The 20,788-nt window shown below is 40.8% G+C and overlaps 1 protein-coding gene across 2 annotated transcripts in view; it reads left to right on the plus strand.

Annotated features, from left to right (window-relative positions):
- Window positions 1-20,788, plus strand: part of LOC126248782 (ribonucleoprotein PTB-binding 1-like) — a 367,220-nt gene that overhangs the window by 332,888 nt on the left and 13,544 nt on the right. For both annotated transcript variants that reach the window (XM_049950156.1, XM_049950157.1), the window contains exons 3-6: window positions 14,096-14,343; window positions 17,105-17,287; window positions 18,903-18,996; window positions 19,974-20,410. In XM_049950156.1, the coding sequence (XP_049806113.1) occupies window positions 14,096-14,343; window positions 17,105-17,287; window positions 18,903-18,996; window positions 19,974-20,410 (962 nt within the window). The remainder of the gene's footprint in view (window positions 1-14,095; window positions 14,344-17,104; window positions 17,288-18,902; window positions 18,997-19,973; window positions 20,411-20,788) is intronic.

The following is a 20,788-nucleotide window of genomic DNA, read 5'->3' on the forward strand; positions in this document are numbered from 1 at the left end:
TTATCAAAGTCGAAAACTTGATGGTACGCATATCTCCTCCTTACACGAGTCATCACAACAACGTTTCACTAGGCAACGCCGGTCAACTGCTGTTTGTGTAAGAGAAATCGTTCAGCACGTTGTAGGTGTCGCCACCGGCGCCAACCTTGTGTGAATGCTTTGAAAAGCTATAATAATTTGCATATCACAGCATCTTCTTCCTGTCGGTTAAATTTCGCGTCTGTAGCACGTTATCTTCGTGGTGTAGCAATTTTAATGGCCAGTAGTGTAATTTCGACTGAGGAGTCTTGTTTCATACTGTTTTCAACTTCTGGTCGAGTTTACGTCCCAAGACTCAAAGACGACGGCTGTATTTCATGGTACCAATGGTTACTCGGCAAGGTCACATTACCGCTAAGGATTATACGGCCATTTTGGCTGATCAGGTCGTCCCATAGTACAGTATCTGATCCCCAATGACGATGCTGCATTCCAAGACGACAGGACCCCTGTTCACACAGCTCACATTGTCCAGAACTGGTTTTTTGAGCACAAGGATGAATTCTCGCATCTCCCTTGGCCACCTAGATCACCAGATCTCAATATTTGTGGTCTACTTCGGAGAGAAGTGTGCATGATTACTATACATTTACATCATCGTTACCTGTTCTTGCCACTATTTTGCAGGAAGAATGGTTCAAGATCCCTTCAAATGCGTGCAGGATATGTATTTAACCATTCCCAGACGACTGGGGGCTGTTTCGAATACCAACAGCTATCCTACACCGTAGCACTGAAAGACTTCCAGTCCAAAAAAGTCCCCGGGAGTACACAACATTCCATTAGAACTACTGATAGCCTTGGGAGAGCCAGGCCTAACAAAAGTCTACCATCTGGTGAGCAAGATGTATGAGACAGGCGAAATACCCTCAGACTTCAAGAAGAATATAATAATTCCATTCCCAAAGAAAGCAGGTGTTGACAGATTCGAAAATTACCGAACTATCGGTTTGATAAGCCACAGCTGAAAAATACTAACACGAATTCTTGACAGACGAATGGAAAAACTGGAAGAATCCGACGTCGGGGAAGATCAGTTTGGATTCCGTAGAAATATTGGAACACGTGAGGCAATACTGACCCTACAACTTAGAAAATAGATTAAGGCAAACCTACGTTTCTAGCATTTGTAGATTTAGAGAAAGCTTTTCACAATATTGACTGGAATACTCTGGCAGGGGTAAAATACAGGGAGCGAAAGGCTATTTACAATTTATACAAAAACCAGATGGCAGTTACAAGAGATGATGGGCATGAAAGGGAAGCAGTTGTTGGGAAGGGAGTGAGACAGGGTTGTAGCCTCTCTCCGATGTTATTCAATCTGTATATTGAGCAAGCAGTAAAGGAAACAAAAGAAAAATTCGAAGTAGGAATTAAAAATCAAATCCATGGAGAAGAAATAAAAACTCTGAGGTTCGCCGATGACATTGTAATTCTGTGAGAGGCAGCAAAGGACCTGGAAGAGCATCTGAACGGAATGGAAATTGTCTTGAAAGGAGGATATAAGACGAACATCAACAAAAGGAAAACGAGGATAATGGAATGTAGCCGAATTAAGTCGGGTGATGCTGAGGCAATTACGTTAGGAAATGAGACGCTTAAAGTAGTAAATGAGTTCTGCTATTTGGGGAGCAAAATAACTGATGATGGTCGAAATAGAGAGGATATAAAATGTAGACTGGCAATGGCAAGGAGAGCGTTCCTGAAGAAGAGAAATTTGTTAACATCGAGTATAGATTTAAGTGTCAGGAAGTCGTTTCTGATAGTATTTGTATGGAGTGTAGCCATGTATGGAAGTGAAACATGGACGATAAATAGTTTGGACAAGACGGGAATAGAAGCTTTCGAAATGTGGTGCTACAGAAGAATGCTGAAGATTAGATGGGTAGATCACATAACTAACGTGGAGGTATTGAATAGAATTGGGGAGAAGAGAAATTTGTGGCACACCTTGACTAGAAGAAGGGATCGCTTGGGAGGACATATTCTGAGTCATCAAGGTACCACCAGTTTAGTATTGGAGGACAGCGTGGAGGTTCAAAACGGTTCAAACGGCTCTGAGCACTATGGGACTCAACATCTTAGGTCATAAGTCCCCTAGAACTTAGAACTACTTAAACCTAACTAACCTAAGGACATCACACACACCCATGCCCGAGGCAGGATTCGAACCTGCGACCGTAGCAGTCCCGCGGTTCCGGACTGCAGCGCCAGAACCGCTAGACCACCGCGGCCGGCACAGCGTGGAGGGTAAAAATCGTAGAGGGAGACGAAGAGATGAATACACTAAACAGATTCAGAAGGATGTAGGTTGCAGTAGGTACTGGGAGATGAAGAAGCTTGCACAGGATAGAGTAGCATGGAGAGTTGCATCAAACCAGTCTCTGGACTGAAGACAACAACAACAACAACAACAACAACCTACACCTTATTAGGCATGGTTAACGTGTTGCGTTTTTATGTTTCCATATTTTTTCCAGCCTCTGTATATATTAACTACAATCACCACTGTCAATTGACATGCATTTACTGTGAGAGAGGGTATGTTTCGCCTTTGCTTTTAAGTTGGGCGGGAAATTTCAAGTCTTTCCCACGTTACTTATGGCAACCCTGAATGAATGTCGGAATTCAGAAGACCCATGTATTGCGTCGTCTCTCGTGGTCTACGTTTAACCAAGTCCATTTCTCATTGTAAGTAGATTATCTCTGTAATTACTTAACTGTCCATGGAACGTTAATCCTTAGGCATGAAACGCTCCCTTGTTCTGTTTGCCAGCAGTACGCCAATATTTCCTGGAGCTTGTAGTGCGAAAAAGCTATTCCCTTTCTTTGCTGAACAACAGTGACACAGTAAAACGTCGCACAGTAGGTATACTTAAGCGTAAGCTGTTGTTCATCCACCCGCCTTGGAAAATGCTAGAAATAGTTTTAAGTTTTTCAGGGCAGTCAGAAGTTGCATTAAGCATTTTTATTGGCTGGTTTCCTACAGTTACATTTCAGAGCAATTGGCTGAATATATTGCCGATGTAATCAGCCAACTACTTTGAAATGTAAATTCAACAGTTTCCGATGATGATGAAGAAAACCTGTCAGTAAAAAATATTGAGTTCGACTTCTGACTGTCCTAAAAAACTTAATTTGAACAGCCGCTGTTTCCTCTGCACTCAATGCCTGCGATCGTAGGAAATAAAAGTGTTTAAGCCCGTAGAGTTGGACCTAGTGGCATTTTCGCTAATAAAATAAACCTCTTACGCAGTCACGTTATTATTCACCGGCTCTGCACGCGTCGTTTAATATCACAGTCGTTCGGCGTGGGCTTTAGTGCCCGTTTCGTATCGGGGTATAATATACGAGGTGCGGCTAGAAAAAAACCGGACTGATGCTGGAAAAAACATTTATTTACAATTATTTACAATTTCATGTTATCTCCTTCAATGTACTCTCCTCCTCGGTCTCTACACCGCTCCATACGAATTTTCCACTGTTCATAGCAATGCTGCAGATCATTTTCGGTAAGTCCATACATTACTTCCGTCGCTTTTTCTTTTACTGCTTCAACAGTCTCAAATCTAGTTCCTTTCAAAGCTGACTTGACTTTAGGGAAAAGAAAAAAGTCGCAGGGGGCCAAATCAGGTGAGTAGGGTGGATGATCTAAGATGGGAATGTTGTGTTTTGCCAAAAACGCACTGTGAGCTGGGGCATTGTCTTGGTGAAGGATCCATGACTTTTTTCTCCACAAATCGTTCCGTTTTCTCCGTACTCGCTCACGTAGGGTAGCCAGGACGCTAATGTAGTAATGCTGATTCACTGTTTGTCCCTCTGGTACCCAATCAATGTGCACAATCCCTTTGATGTCAAAAAAAAAAAACAATCATCATTGCCTTGAATTTCGATTTTGACATTCGTGCTTTTTTTTGTCGTGGAGAACCAGGAGTTTTCCAATGCATCGATTGGCGTTTAGTTTCGGGATCGTAAGTAAAAAACCACGATTCATCGCAAGTAATAACATTTTGTAAGAAGATGGGATCACTTTCAATGTTTTCCAGGATGTCAGAACAAATCATTCTTCGGCGTTCCTTCTGTTCAATTGTGAGACACTTTGGAACCATTTTTGAACACACTTTGTTCATGTCGAAACTTTCATGAAGAATCTGCCTAACACTTTCCTTGTCAACTCCTGTTAACTCAGACACTGCTCTGATTGTTAAACGACGATCTTGTCTAACAAGTTTACCGATTTTTTCAATGTTTGCATCAGTTTTTGCTGACAATGGTCTGCCAGTGCGAGTGTCATCACTGGTGTCTTCGCGGCCATCTTTAAATCGTTTAAACCACTCAAACACTTGTGTTCGCGATAAACAATCATCACCGTACACTTGTTGTAACATTACAAACGTTTCACTTGCAGATTTTCCTAGTTTGAAACAAAATTTGATGTTAACACGCTGTTCTTTCAGTACACTCAACATTTTCCGACGCACAGACAAAACGTCAACTACTTAAAACAGACGCCACGGGCAGACTGAGTGCAGGAGGCAGATCAAACTCGAGCTGTAGGCGGAGCGAGAGTCACGTGACAGGCCACGCGACTTTCAGCCTTATTGCATTCGTTTTATTGTTTCACCAGTACTAGTCCGGTTTTTTTCTAGCCACACCTCGTATATAGCTGAGGATTCCACCACCGCACTAATTTTCTTGGCGGCGTGTCGTCTACTCCGCATCGCCGTGACAGGAAACGATGCGAGGATTAAGGAGGATTTCTTTGTTGCCCGCTGCCAGTGTCGATCACTGAATTTTGCGGACGGTGGTATTGTGTTTGCAGCGCTAGAAAGAGGTGGCGGTGCCACGAAAACTACGGCATGAGGGTTTCATTTTTGTAAATGGTGGTGTTTGTTGAAGTGTTTTCTTACAACTGGGCGTCTACAATGGATGCTTTAAATTTAGTCTAGCTGTTGAACTGCAACTGGTTCCTTCATGTTTTCGGGGGGCTGTGTTGCGTAAATGTGAGAGGGTGAAACGTGGGCCAACGCGGGACTCGAATCAACTTACCTGCAGCGCGCTGTGTCGCGAATGGGTCGCGGATGTGAATAGAAATGCATAAGATTGTGTAAGATGAACCTGTAGGAAAGCAACCTAACGTCAGCCAGGGCGCTGGGAAGCAAGAGAGGCTGCGTTTTTGTAGCAAGGGACGCTGGAGCTTCGTGACCAGCTACGACAGAATGTGCTGGAAGGACGAATGGACACGGGAGAGGCGCGTGATCGCGGGGGGATTGCATCAGACGAGCCTATATAAGCAGGGCAGCTGGTGTTGCTAGAGGATTCCTTCGACAGTTGCCTCAGACGCTGGACCTGAGTTACTCTGCCATCGGGACGGGACTTAGTTTCTCGTGGCACTTAGCTGCACAGGGTGTATGCAGGATTGCACAACTTGTATTCAATGTGTTGGTGCCTCGTAGGGTTCGACAGTGGTCTTATCCTACCTCGTGTTTCGTCTCAGTTATTTCATCAGAAGTATACGTCCTTTATCCCACCGAGTTCCCTTATCTGCAAAGAATTTCCAGCTTGTTCTCCAGCACCAGGACTTTGGTTAGGTTAGGTTATGTTAGGTTAGGTTAGGTTAGGTTAGGTTAGGTTCCGCTCGCAGGAAACTACAGACGCGACAGCTGCCAATTGCGTCATCCGATCACACAACACGCACAGACTCAAAACGTATTGGTTTTGTAAATAAAACCGCCTCTTCCTTCTGCCATATAATTTATTTATCCCAGACGCGGTTCGCCTTTTTCTTATTCTAAGGCATCATCAGTGGTATGATTTGCTGATCTGCATTTCCTCTCATCTGGCAGCAGGAAAAGGCGGTTTTATTTACAAAACAAGTATTTCTATGCTTGCTGCGGAGGATGGCAACGCAAACAAACTTGTGAGACCTAAAACAACTTGTCGCAGGTTACAAGCCAAGCCTAACCCCACTCCACAGACGCTCTCCCAAGATTTTTGTTGGTATGTTCCCATGGGACCTTAGGTCACCGGTCCCTAGGCTTACATACTACTTAGTCTAACTTACGCTAAGGGTAACACACACACACACACACACACACACACACACACACACACACCAGGGAGGACTGGAGGAGCCGCGCGAACCGTGGCAGCGCGCCCTAAATCGCGCGGCTACCCCGCGCGTCCCATGATGCTCAGCGCTTTAGCCATTCTTCTCTAAGCTCCTAGTAACACAGCAGTGTAGAAATGCTCCGTAAAACACGAATGATCGTAGGGCAGTGAAACTCTGTGTAAACATTTATAAGGACAAGCGGAAGAGAAACAACGAATAAACCATTGAAAGAAAAGTATTTTAATATCCACGTGAGTGGGTAACATTTGTTAATTGCGTACGGAACCTGCGTGAGTCACGCAGATTAGGGCCCATCTCTGCGCAGGAGGGGACAGAGAGAAGCCGTTAATCGCACAGCCAGTGAGCCTGCACCCACGCGAAACAAATTCGGGGGGAGAATTCTCAAACCTGACAACAGGCACTGCCTTCTGCTCGACAGTATTTACGCGCTACATATACATACAAACTCACTCCGCAAAGCACCGTATGTTGTATGTCGGGGGGTACCATGTGCAACTGCCAGTCGTTTCCTTTCCTATTCCCCGGCCAAATGTAGCGAGGGAGAAACTGCTATCCATATGCCTCCGCGCGAGCCCTAATTTCTTTAATCTTTGTCTTCGCAGTTCTTACACGAAATGTATGTTGCCATCAGTAGAATCGTTCTGCAGTTAGCTGCAAACACCTGCTCAAAGTTTCTCAACAGTGTTTCGCAAAAAGAACGCCTTCTCTCCAGGGTTTCCCATTTAAGTTCACGAAGCATCTCCGTAACAATCTCGTATTGATCAAACCTAAAAGTCGACCATTCGTCATCCCTACTGCCGTCGTTACCTGCTCTTTCCATTTCGTATCACTTTGCAACGTTACGCTTTGATATCTAATCGACGTGAATGTCAAGCAGCATACCACTAATACTGTATTCGAATGTCTGAGGATTATTCCTCCTACTCATCTGCATTAACTTACATTTTTCTACATTTAGAGCAAGCCGCCATTCAACACACCAAATGGAAATTCTGTCCAAGTCATCCCGTATTGCCGGCCGCTGTGGTCGAGCGTTTGTAGACGCTTCAGTCCGGAACCGCGCTGCCGCTACGGTCGCACGTTCGAATCCTGCCTCGGGAATGGATGTGTGTGATGTCCTTAGCTTAGTTAGGTTTAAGTAGTTCGAAGTCTAGGGGACTGATGACCTCAGATGTTAAGTCCCATAGTGCTTACAGCCATTTGAACCATCCCGTATCCTCCTAGTCACACAACGACGAAACTTTCCCGTGCACTACAGCGCCTCCAGCAAACAATCGTAGATTGCTGCTCACCTTATCCGTTAAATCATTCATGTATATAAAGAACGAAAGCGGTTCTATCACAGTTCCCTGGGACATTCCAGACGATACTCGTGTTTCTGATGAACACTCGTCGTCCACGACAGCATACTGGGTTCTATTAATGAAGTCTTCGAGCCACTGGCGTATCTGAGAACCCATTCGTATGCTCGGAAATTAGCTAAAAGTCTGAAGTGGGGCACCGTGTCACTCTCTTTTCTGGAATTCTAGGAATATGGAATTTGCTTGTTGTCCTTCATCCGTGGTTAGCAAGCTGTCGCGCGGAAAAAGACCGAGCTGAGTTTAGCACGAACAGATATTGCTAAAATAAGAAGAACGCGACGTGCTGGACATCTTCAGACACTAAAACAGTGAGATCATCTAGAAGTGCTCTAACAAAATTGCTGACTAATACTGATCTCTGGCAGTTGCGGTCAATGAATGGTAGAGTGGAAATAAAACTAGTACTTGAACTCAGAGACCAGTAGTATATGAACATCGTCAGAACTGTTATGGACACGGTGACACAAAGTACATACACATGAGCTTTAAAATGAAGCTTGTTCTCTGCACTCTGTAAAGGAGGAAGTTAGGTTTCATTCTTCTTTCTGTATAGAGCACTAGCGTAGATTCGCCAGGAATGCGGGAAGGGGTTGTCAGTGGCCGTATGAAATGAGCTATCCAGGCGTTTGCTTTATGTGATTAAAGGAAACCAGAGGAGAAAATGTAGGGATATTTTCAGATATGTGATTGGCTGGAGGAATATTTAACTAATAGAACCCATTGCGTTATACAATAGACATTCTGTAAGGGCTTCCCAGCAAAACTTTAGCACTGAGGCAACGTGTGGACGGGCATTATCCTGCAATAGAATAATGCCGTCCGTCAACATTCATGGGCGTTTGGACTTGATGGCGCGCTTCAGCTTTTCCACAGTATCGACGTAGAAAGCGATTTCCGTATTTTTGGAGCTGTGAAGAAAAATACATTTGTAACCGTCGATTTGTTTTGGACGAAAGGATACAATCATGGTTCCGTAGGCAAATGCAATCATTTTTCCAAGAAGCCGCTGAACATCTTGTCTCACAGTGGGATAAATGTATTCACAGTTACGCCAATCACTTTTAAATAATAAACAGTACTTATATTTTTCGTTTTCATTTGAGTGCCCATTATAAGATACCGCCGATAACAGAGAGAAAGTATTGGAGTGTAAGTCTGGTGTACATCTTGGACACGTCACATCGTGTAAGTACTTAGGCGTAATACTAAGAAGCAATGTGAAATGGGACTACCACGCAAAATCTTTGTTAGGGAAAATGAACTGAAGACTGAGACTTGGTGGAAGCTTTCAAGTGGTTCAAATGGCTCTGAGCACTATGGGACTTAAAATCTATGGTCATCAGTCCCCTAGAACTTAGAACTACTTAAACCTAACGAACCTAAGGACATCACACAACACCCAGCCATCACGAGGCAGAGAAAATCCCTGACCCCGCCGGGAATCGAACCCGGGAACCCGGGCGTGGGAAGCGAGAACGCTACCGCACGACCACGAGATGCGGGCCAGGTGGAAGCTTTCTAGAAAAGTGCGCTGCATCTGTGAAGGAAGTCACGTATAAGACGTTAGTGGGACGAATTTTGGTGTATTATTCCAGTGTTTGGATTCCTTATCTGAGAAGGCACGAGAATAGTCATCGAACGAATTCGGAGACACACTAGGATTGCAACAGGCATGGTATAACCCATGCGAAAATGTAACAAAGGCTCTGAGAACTTAAATTGGAATCGTTGGAAAACGACGACGTAGTTTTCGCGAAATGTTGTTGGGTCGATTTAGAAAACCGTTATTTGAAAAAGACTGTGCGGCCGATATGCTCCCATGAACGTTTACGTCTCGTGGGGATCGTGAAATTAGAGCGCGAACAGTAAGTTTTCTCTCAATATGTGTCTGGAAAGGAAAGGAAATTCGTAATAATGATACGATGTACCTTCTGCCATGCACTGTACAGTGGTTTGCGAAGTTCATATGAGGGATGTTAAAAAAAAGACTAGCACTGATACTCATACAACAATTTATTGTAAAAAATAATTCTTGCTGACTTTTGTCCCCTCAAAACAGCCCCCAACCCCCTTCCCAATGCAGTGCGCTTGTTCCACCTCCTTGGTCATCCCTGAAAGACGTGTAGGAAGCCATTCCTTAGCGTTCTGTTCAGTGTCGCACTGCCTTGGTCTCATTGTCGAACCGGCTTCCCTTAAGTCCCTTTTTGGCCATCGGTTTAGGAAAAGAATCGCACGGAGTCGGGTGGGGACTATTAAGCGGGTGGGGTACTGTAGAGATCAGTTTTTGTGCCAGGCACTCGATAACAGCATTATCAGTATGTGGCTTGGCATTGTCGTGATGAAGCCCTCACTGTCCAGTGAGGTTCCTTTCTGTTTTTGGGCTGTGGCCGCGCGGGATTAGCCGAGCGGTCTGAGGCGCTGCAGTCATGGTCTGTGTGGCTGATCCCGGCGGAGGTTCGAGTCCTCCCTCAGTCTGTACAGAATATCACTCGTATGCAGACATAGATGACAATATGTGAATCTGAACCCTACTGCTTCAGAGTGAGAATCCATTGTTGCAACCTCAAGTCTTGTTCCTTGGTACGCTGTAATGGATCATTAAAGTAATCAGTTTTCTCAGCAAGTTCGTTTACAATGTACGCTCCGACGCAGAATGAAAATTTCATTCTACAACAAGCCTTAAGCCGTAGCTAAGCCATTCTATACCGCACGTTTTCTAGTCGTGTGGGGTTCAAAATGGCTCTGAGCACTATGGGACTCAACTGCTGAGGTTATTAGTCCCCTAGAACTTAGAACTAGTTAAACCTAACTAACCTAAGGACATCACAAACATCCATGCCCGAGGCAGGATTCGAACCTGCGACCGTAGCGGTCTTGCGGTTCCAGACTGCAGCGCCTTTAACCGCACGGCCACTTCGGCCGGCAGTCGTGTGGGGAATGTGAAAGAACACCTGTTGGGTTGGGAAGAGTAGGAGAGAGATTCAGAAGCTGTGAAGTGTTCCATGACGTGTGCTCGGGTAACTGACTAGCTAGAAAGATGCCTGGGTTCAAAATTGTTCAGATCTGTGTGAAATCCTATGGGACTTAACTGCTAAGGTCATCAGTCCCTAAGCTTACATACTACTTAACCTAAATTATCCTAAGGACAAACACACACACCCATGCCCAAGGGAGGACTCGAACCTCCGTCGGGACCAGCCGCACAGTCCATGACTGTAGCGCCATAGACCACTTGGCTAATCCCGCGCGGCTGCCTGGGTTCGAGTCTGGCTTAGGTACACAGTTTCAATCTGTCATGTAGTTTCGCAGACATAGTATCTGCAGATTCAAGAAGCAAGAGTGTCGAATGGAGTCTTTCGATGAGGCTCATAGAGCCACAGTGCAATCAGATGTTTCTGCCCTTATAAACATACCAAAGTCATCTCTTCACCGTTTCATAGCGAAGTGGAAACGTGATGTAGGTCAACAGTCCTAACACTGCAAGAATGACAGTACATTCTTACGTCCAAAGAACGTCCACCATTGACCTAGTTGTCTGTGATTAAGTGCATTATCTGGAGAAGTACACACCATGTCAGTTTCCATTCCCAGTACCGTGGACATTTAACGTGGGGTAAATATTGGCAAGTTATTCATAATTCAGAAAGATGTAAAGTCATCGACGTCGTGAAATTTGAAAATATAGTAACATACGAGTGCACGACTGAGTCAATCATTTCATGCAAATATACGGAAGTAACTATATGAGAAAATCGTCTTGAACGATCACATAGGTTCCGCTGTAGGTACAGCGGGAGGCAGACAACAGTTTATTAGTGAGAAATCCGAGGAAGAAGAAACTAGGAGTGCTTGAAATTTGGTTCAATCGAAGAACAGTAAAAATTGAAGGGACAGTCTGAAATGAAGAACAAAGAATAGGAAGACATTTGCCAAAAGAAGGGACAGGTTAATCAGCCATCTATTACGGCATCCAGTGATAAGAGGCACACACAATGGAAAATTGAAGTTTGTTTATAAAATAAAGTGCCTACAAAACACAAGGTGTGTTAAAAAAGTATAGAATCTTTTTCTTTCCTACGTAAACCACTGAAGCATGGGAGACTTCATTCGGTGAATATGAGGTAAGGAACATTAATGTGCAGAAGTGAATTTTTTGCCTCCAACAGAACCGAAAGTCGCTGGCAGTCGGCTTGTGAATGAGGATGTGCAATCAGATATTGCCAGAAGCTTAGCAGTACCCAAGTGGAAACCATTCACACTGTTCAACAGGCTTTGTGGGGTGATGCCATGAGCAACTTGCGAATGACTTCTACAGAATTTCTATTTGGTGTGATAATTGGTTCTTGCTCTAAACGTACAAAAATGTACGTTAATGTAGATGAGTTGGAGAAGAAACCATCCTGTAATGCTCGAACACAGTATTAGTGATCTGCTGCTTGACCCAGTCATGTCTATCAAATATCCAGACGTAAGTTTGCAGAGTGATATGAAATTAAACGATCACGAAAGGTAGTGAGTAGGGAATTTAATGATTAAAGTTTTCAATTGAAAATAAAAACACTGTTTAGGATAATGTGTGCATGATTGTGCAGAAATTTTAAATAACTGGAAGTAATAGATCATTGATATAACGTCGTTCGTATTTTCGAATGTTTGCGAAATACTTGCGACATACATTATCTGATTAAAGGTATCTGGAACCTATTATTGAACAATAATGTGGGGTGTATCCACCCTTCGCCCTTATGACGACGTGAATTCTCCTGCAGGAAAGCTTCTGTAAAGTTTGAAAGATAGGAGACGAGGTACTGTCAGAAGTAAAGCTGTGAGGACGGTGCGTGAGTCATGCTTGGGTAGCTCAGTTGGTAGAGCACTTGCCAGCGAAAGGCAAAGGTCTGGCACACAGTTTTAATCTGCCAGGAAGTTTCAGGTCTTAAATGCTTTAATGCTCAACACTTTGTAGCCATAATGTTGCAACACATTGGCAAAGGAACACATATCTACATTTTTAAATAAGATACATTCCCTTTGTCAAACACTGGGCTACATGCTGATAATTTACATAATTGGAATTTTTTTTGTTAATCTACAACAAAATTAGACAAATGTAGCAAAAATAAGTTACTGCTTGAGTACAGAGTCAACTTGATTTCTTCTGCTGGATGGAGTGGCCGAGCGGTTCTAGGCGCTTCAGTCTGGAACCGTGCGACCGCTACGGTCGCAGGTTCGAATCCTGTCTCGGGCATGGATGTGTGTGATGTCCTTAGGTTAGTCAGGTTTAAGCAGTTCTAAGTTCCAGGGGACTGATGACCTTCCGCTGTTAAGTCCTATAGTGCTCAGAGCCATTTGAGCCATTTGATTTCTTCCTTTACAGCATACAGATGGTTGTTTGTGTGGTGCTACCTCTGATATGTAGTGAAACTCACTGAGTGCTTCAGAAATTCTATCATAATACCTAAGAGGAACCTGTATCTAGATCTACATTGATACTCCACAAACTGCCTTAGGATGTAAGGTGGTGGGGATGTCTCTCACCACTCTCCAAACTTCCTTATAATCTCTAATTTTGGTGATTTTCTGATTATGACAATTTTACTCAAAGATCAGTTGAACAAGTTACCATTACAAGTACATTTTCACCAATAGTATGACTTAACAGTAATAGATCTCTGTTTGTGTGAACAATGTTACATTTATTTCCATTTGGGATCAACTGTCAGCCCCTGCATCAATCATTAATCCACTGCAGGTCTTCTTGCATATTACTACAGTCTTCTGCATTGCCATCTATCAGTAGACAACATCATCATCTGTAAAACCGTCATAAGGCTCCAAATGTTATTCATATTGTATGACAGTAATGGTCCTCTATTACTCCCCTGGGGTTCTTCAGAAATTGCTTTTATATCTGTCGATTTTGTCCCATATGTGCAAGAGATGAGAATTCTGTGTTCGTAAGTCATTACAAATGTTACCTTTCAATCTCAAATGGCTGAGGCAGGTGGCACAGTGGTTAGTATATAGGCTTGTGTCGTCATCTGGCATATACATTGAGGTGTTCTGTGGTTTCCTGAAATCATTTAAGGCAAATATTTTGGATGGCCCCTTTGAAAAGGAGATGGCCACTTCCTTCCCCAATACCGGATTGTGCTCCATCTCTAAATACTTCATCACTCATATGATGATAAGCTGTAATCTTCCTTCTCTAATCTTCTCCTTACAAAGTCAAATGAAATACTTGCACATTGAAAGCTATTAATTGGTGACAGTAATTGCCTGAAGTTCTAATAACTAGAAATTATATTCAGTCTAACTCTGGAATGTTGAAGTAAGCACTATAAATTTATGTTTAATATGTATTCTTAACTGTGTGTTCTCTATTTGTGGTAGTCCATTAAAATATGATTACTGTTATATACTGAGACATTTAAAGATCACATAATGGTACTTTCACATAGTGTGTGGTTCTGTTGTGTGTCAAATAAGCATAATGTGAAAAAAATTACAGAATGTTTCAATATTTCCTGAGAACTATTGGAACTAATAATACTTTCATCTCTAGGTGAAACAAAGGGCTATGGATTTGTTGAATACAGCACAAAAGAAGCTGCAATGCAAGCAAAAAATATGCTTGATGGGAAAGAAGTGGATAGCTGGGTATTATGTTGTGACTGGTTGGACTCAAGTCATGTCACATTCGAGTCCCTCCACTCGAAATGCCTATATGTGGACAGACTGCCCAAAGACTTCAGAGACATGGGGGAATTTCGGAAGATATTCAGCTCTGTAGTGAGCCCTCCATATTGTCAGGTAAGTTTTACAGTTGATCATCATTAAGCTTCACAGTGACAGTCAAATGACGTCATCTGAAGCAGATTTCTTGGCCTTACTTTTAGGCTTTGTATTACATAACAAAAAAACTTGTTACAGCCTTTTTATGAATGAATGATTATAGTTTCTAAACTTACTGTAGAATGACCAAATAGGTGAAATAAATTCAAATTCTTTATTTCTCAGTTGTTCAGAAACTTCTAATATGTCTCAGCAGCTCACCTTCTTATAGTTGACAAAAAGTTTTGTTTCTGATGTGGTTATTAATGATTAATGTTTTGACACTGAAGAGGGTATCCAATGTAACATTCCTCGAGATAATCCTTTGTTTATGTTAAAAATGTCAACTTATACTGTGGTCCACGTACCATCTTAACTGATATTTTCTCCATAATTAAATTTAAAAGCACATTCTGGGGCCAGTGGAAGACAGTTGCATTCTATGTAGATCTCTATGCTACCTTGTAAATAATTATCATACTGCATGCATGAATGTGGATGATGATATTATTTCCAATCAACTTCTTTCTACAGTGAATGTAAAAACTACTTTTTGAAGAAGGAAAACACACACACACACACACACACACACACACACACACACACACACACACTCATTACTAAAGGAGTTACATTAGGTAACCTTACTTATCAGCAGCAACAGTTTCATAAACTATACAAGTGGTTGTTGGCAGGATTATTTATCCAGTTTATTAAGTACTCTCATCAGATTGAAACATATCTGTTAGTTTAGTCACAGGTTTACATAATTCCCCATTTTTATTTATTATTTTATATGCTGTGATAACTCTAACAATATATTTTCCTTTGCAGTGTGATACATCACTTTTTTCTGTTCATATTCTCATCAATTAATTGTGTCTACATTTCTGTGGTTTACAATTTCATTTTTATACATCTTAATGTGCTTAAGTGTGGAACTTTCACGATACAGTTTATGGGCCTGTTTCTAAATAGTAAGCCAAAGATTTAGGCTTGAAGTCATAGCTCCACTTGGGGCTACTTCTAGCAATTAATTTCTTGAGTTTCACATTCTCTAGGTGTGCTGGTTCTCAAATCTGATGAAGTTAGGTCATGAAAGGCCTAATTTCAGTATGTTTTGAAAAACAAATGGACCCAGTTCTGTTAAAGTCAATGTTTCAGCTGGTGACAGCTGTGTGTCTATATTGCATTTCAGAGGTGCTTCTTGAAATGAGTTTGCATGTGTACAGATACTACTTTTCTCATTATATGATTCATTTATTTTGTGTCAGTATGCGATGTGCCTTACACAAATGATTTCATTTTTCTGATTTCAACTTTTTCATACATGTAACTTGTCAAAACCTTGCTAATTTCAAGCGAACTTGCTTCATACTGAAAATCAAGCATTGTGTTCTATAACATGATTGATATTCAAGAGGAAGAAGAGCGAAAGTGAGTAGGCTTTGGATAAGCAGCAGGTTTGTGGTTTGAGAAAAAGGGAGGGGGCTGCTCTGTTAAAATTTAATGGTATCTTCATACTCTTTCTGTTTTTGATCATCCAGTAGTCATGATAAAAGCTGTGGTCTAAGTCTCTCTGTGTTCAGTTACTCTGATGTATTTTGTTGACATACACAGCTCATTATGAATATAGTTCAAAGATCGTGGATGGCTTGTAATCTTTTTCTGAAAGATCAACATATGATGTTAAGTACTTTCAAAATCAATATGTCAGTCAAAAATTAGAGCCTTGTGTGAAGCATTTTCACTTAAATCTAGCCTTTTCCTTTTCTTGGCATCCTGCAACAGTTTTATCAAGTTTATAAAAACCATTTTATGTGAGCTCACTGTTCTTTCAAGCATATCACATAATTAAAAAGTTAGAGAAACACAGAACATAATCCCAGTAGCACACATCGGCAACTGCTTGCTTACTGACCAGGTAGGAGAGACCACATCTGTAAGTGTTTGCATGTATTTGTAACTATTTGTGCGAAAAATTCAAATTTTGTGAACTTACAGGTAGAGTTCATAATTCATTGAGGTGTCCTCCAAAATATGAGGTATATAAGATACTATATTCATTTACTGATCACAAGTTATCACTGTGACATTCCCCATTATGGAGCTTTCTGCCAGTTCTTGGAGAGGGTATTTGTTTTAAAATTTATTTTCTGTTTGCTAAATGGGTAGATATGACAGACTGTAGCATGTAAACTGATGTGTTAGCTGAACGTTAGATTCAGTGAGTGCCTCTACTACCAGTAGAAAGCATTACTATTGAACATGAAGTATTAACACCCCAATAATGAGAACTAGAGGTATGTTAATTTTCAAATAATGTAAATAAATGTAATTTACAACTCTGAAAAAGAGATTTTTACCCAAACATTTCACTACCTTGAATGGTTGACACAAAAATAATGCTAACAGAGGGTAATTGGACCATGAGAAACAATGAAAGGCAAGTGAATGATTCTCATTCATGGCAGATCCAGATAAATTTTCAGTTGAATAACAAATTATCAATTCTTCATAAATGTTGTGACTGTGGCCCTTGTTACCATTAGTATTCTTCTGATAGACATTATGTATTCATAGATAAATATATTCTTTTCTGCTGGGTATGTGTTTCTTTTGTTACGTCAAGAACAGCAAAAAGGAGCTCTTTCATCCTGTTCTATTATTATATGTACTTTATGTAATTTTATAGTTTATATTAAATTCCCTTAATTCTGTGTATTATTGTTTCTTTCAGATTGCCCTTAAAAATGGGTGTCCCCAGGACTGGGGATTGGTTGAGTATAGTACTAGTGAAGATGCAGAAGCAGCACAGGTTTCTCTCAACGGGTACAATCTGAGAGGACAGTGCATCAGAATAAGTTACTACATCCCCGGTGTTCGTGCTATAAATCTTTATCTAAAGCTTCTTAATGAATCAGTAAGTTAATTGTGCCAGATACATGGAAATGTATCTTCTCTTAAATTTGCAGTGAGTGTATGAATAGTCCAAGTGATTTAGGTAACTGACTTATATGTTTCAGGCATTTAGTTTTAAATTTGTAAGACCATGACATGTCCTTTTATTATGAATGAGTGATGTAACTCACTGGCTATTTGTTTTACAATGCAGTTAGCAACAACACTGCAGTGAACTATTGTGAGTGACATGTTAAAGATTTTATGATTTCAATTTTGGCTTCTAAAAATTTTAATTAATTTTGTCCTGGAAAGTTTTAGTAAGGGTACTAATAACTGCTTCTTCTTGCTCCTCCTCCTCCACCCCCATCACTATTAAAAATAAAAAAAAGATTAAATGATAACATTTGTCAGTCTGAGATGTGTAGTCAGTCAGTCATCAACAATATTATTAGTATTACTATTAATTTTTTTTCTTGACATTAATCACAAGAGGCCCATGACTTTACTGTGACCATCACATGCCATATATAGCATTCAAAAGCAGCTCAGTGTAGGAATTAAATGTAAACTGGTGTTTATCATTGAGCTGTCACAGGCGCAATTGTATTAAAAAGTTATATAGTTTTCCTTAAAAAAAGTATTTTAGCTTTCATTGTAAGCTTTTTTAATGATCAGGTACACTGATATCACTCAAATTCATTCTGCTGTGTTATGGTACACTATCTGTTTCAGCTAAATGGAAGCACATGGATTTGAGACTCATTTGTCTATTTATTTTTTTTACTTTGACCACTCTGTCAACAGTATAGGACATGTCACATAGTTTATAGAAATAATGTATATGTATATAAATATGTACAAATATATCTAAAAACAAAGATAATGTAACTTACCAAACGAAAGCATTGGTATGTTGATACAGACACAAACAAACACAAACACACACACAAAATTCAAGCTTTCGCAACCCACGGTTGCTTCGTCAGGAAAGGAGAGGGAAACACAAAAGGATGTGGGTTTTAAGGGAGAGGGTAAAGAGTCATTCCAATCCCGGGAGCGGAAAGACGTGTGTGTGTGTGTGTGTGTGTGTGTGTGTGTGTGTGTGTGTGTGTGTGAGAGAGAGAGAGAGAGAGAGAGAGAGAGAGAGAGAGAGAGAGAGAGAGAGAGAGAGTCCTGTTACATCATGTTCAGTTAGCAAAATCAATTATATAACTAGAACATGAAACTTTGTTATATACTCCAGAAAAATATATACACGTGGGAATGTCATTATTTTCTCCTTACAGCAACCTAAAACAAAACCTCAAGTAATAGTCAGTTTCATTATGGATCATCATTGTAGTCAGTGGGATATAACAAGAATTTGTGAACAAAGAACAGTACTCTATAGATAATACCAGGCTGTCATATGTAACAACCATCACAATGCTTTATTATGATAGTTAAGACTTTGGATGACCTTTTAGTCTTGCTGTACTTCCAGTGAGTAAAGTGTAAATACATACGGGCAGTAATAAAGTGATCTTCCATGCAACTGTTTAGTCATCTAATTTTTTGTCCAAGATATTTACGCATATGTAAGGCACATTATTGATGACATAATTTAGTATGAAATACATTCTGCCTTTTTTCAGGTAAACAGAGGCAAGGCTACTGGGTTATTACCAGACCCACCAGCTCCAGCAGTATTTCAACAGCTGCAGAACTTGGCGAAACAAAACCCTGTGTGTAAGTACACTCAGAAGTTTCAAATCAGTTCTGAAATAAGACCACGTGCAATGAGACCAGAAAGCTTTCTAAATAAATTATTGTATTAACCAATTTTTTGGATTGGGGCTAATAAAATAATAATAATAATAATAATAATAATAATAATAATAATAATAATGCATGACTTTTCAGATAAATTTCAGATGGCAACAGTGTATAACTCATGACTGTAAAATCTAAATAATTATAAAAAACGGAAGTTCCATTGGTGATGTTACTGTATAGTGTGTGGCTCTTGGTGTGCTGAAATACTGATTTGCTGTTAATCAAGAATTTTCAGATTTCTTCACTGCCTAACTCTACAGTACAATCTGTTTTTTGATTTAATTCACTATTAATTACTGTTCAATGGTAGCATGCAGATAGGAGAACACTATTTTTTGTGCTGAAGGTAATTCATTTTATTTATACTGGTAAGGTTAGGACCTTGAGACTCTTTCCTAATTGTAACTGGGTAAATATGCTTTGATCATGATGCTATGGTGAAATGAATCTGCAGTTAAATCACTGTAGTTTTTACTGTGTCATGATGCTAGCTGTGTGCTTAGCTGTTTGTATAACACAACCTCTGCTTTCAAATCCAGTTATTTGTGTTTGTTGTCAAAGAAAAAGGGCTATGGTGATAATATATTGTTACAGGAGTATGGCAGAGTATAATTTACATTGGTCTTCTTATTAATTTCTTTGATCTTAGCTGTAATACTCTTAAGTGGGCTATATTGCTTTTATCAGTTGAGCTTTAAATGAAGATACTGCAAATATTCTGTAAAATCTAGAAAATCTTTAAACTCAGTGTTTATTGTTCAGTATTTGTGGCAACTTTCTTACATCATAGTTTATTGTACAGTTGTAATTTGTGCTAGTGCCATCCAAAACTGCAACTTTTAGAGAAATAGAGTTTAATTTTTTAATTGCTGTTCGTGGTTATGTTGCAGTTGCACAGTCGCTGCAGAACATAATATGGACACAGATTCAGGCTCTCCAAAATGGCAGTGAGGCTGGCAAAAAGCCGGCAGGAGGAAATACGACAAGCAAAGGGAAGGCAGCACAGAGTGGTGCTCAATCCCCAGCACCGGAAAATGCACATGCAGCTCTTGTTATTCTGCTAGCAGCTCAGATGCAGGCACAGATGGGCAGCAGTCAGCCTTCACTTCTTGGAAACCCACAAATGCTTGCTACATTACAAAACTTAATAAAGCGTGGGCCCCCACCACCACCCCCTCCCCCTCCTCCACCACCTCCCCCTCCCTCAGGTAGTGCTTCAGCAATACCTATTGTACCTCCTCCTATCGCACATTATGCACCACAGTTTGCCCCTGGCACCCCACAGCTGCCAAAAAATGGTTATCTAAAGCCTGGACAACCGCAAAAGGTAAGATAATAGCTTTGACAGAGAAATTTTGGGAAAGATTAAGTCTGCTGCAAATGTTTCCCGAAATGATGATATTTCATGTGTTTTAAATGTGAGCAGAGAAATTATAAGTAATATAAAATTTTTAAGTTTTAATTTCATTACAAGTTTGCTGTTAATATAACACTTAAGATCCTTATCAGTTGCCGGCCGGGGTGGCCGAACAATTCTAGGCGCTACAGTCTGGAACCGCGCGACCGCTACGGTCGCAGGTTCGAATACTGCCTCTGGCTTGAATGTGTGTAATGTACTTAGGTTAGTTAGGTGTAAGTAGTTCTAAGTCCTAGGGGACTGATGACCTCAGAAGTTAAGTCCCATAGTGCTCAGAGCCATTTGAAC

This window comes from Schistocerca nitens, chromosome 3, assembly GCF_023898315.1.
Source record: "Schistocerca nitens isolate TAMUIC-IGC-003100 chromosome 3, iqSchNite1.1, whole genome shotgun sequence".
In the NCBI taxonomy this organism is placed as follows: Eukaryota; Metazoa; Arthropoda; class Insecta; order Orthoptera; family Acrididae; genus Schistocerca; species Schistocerca nitens.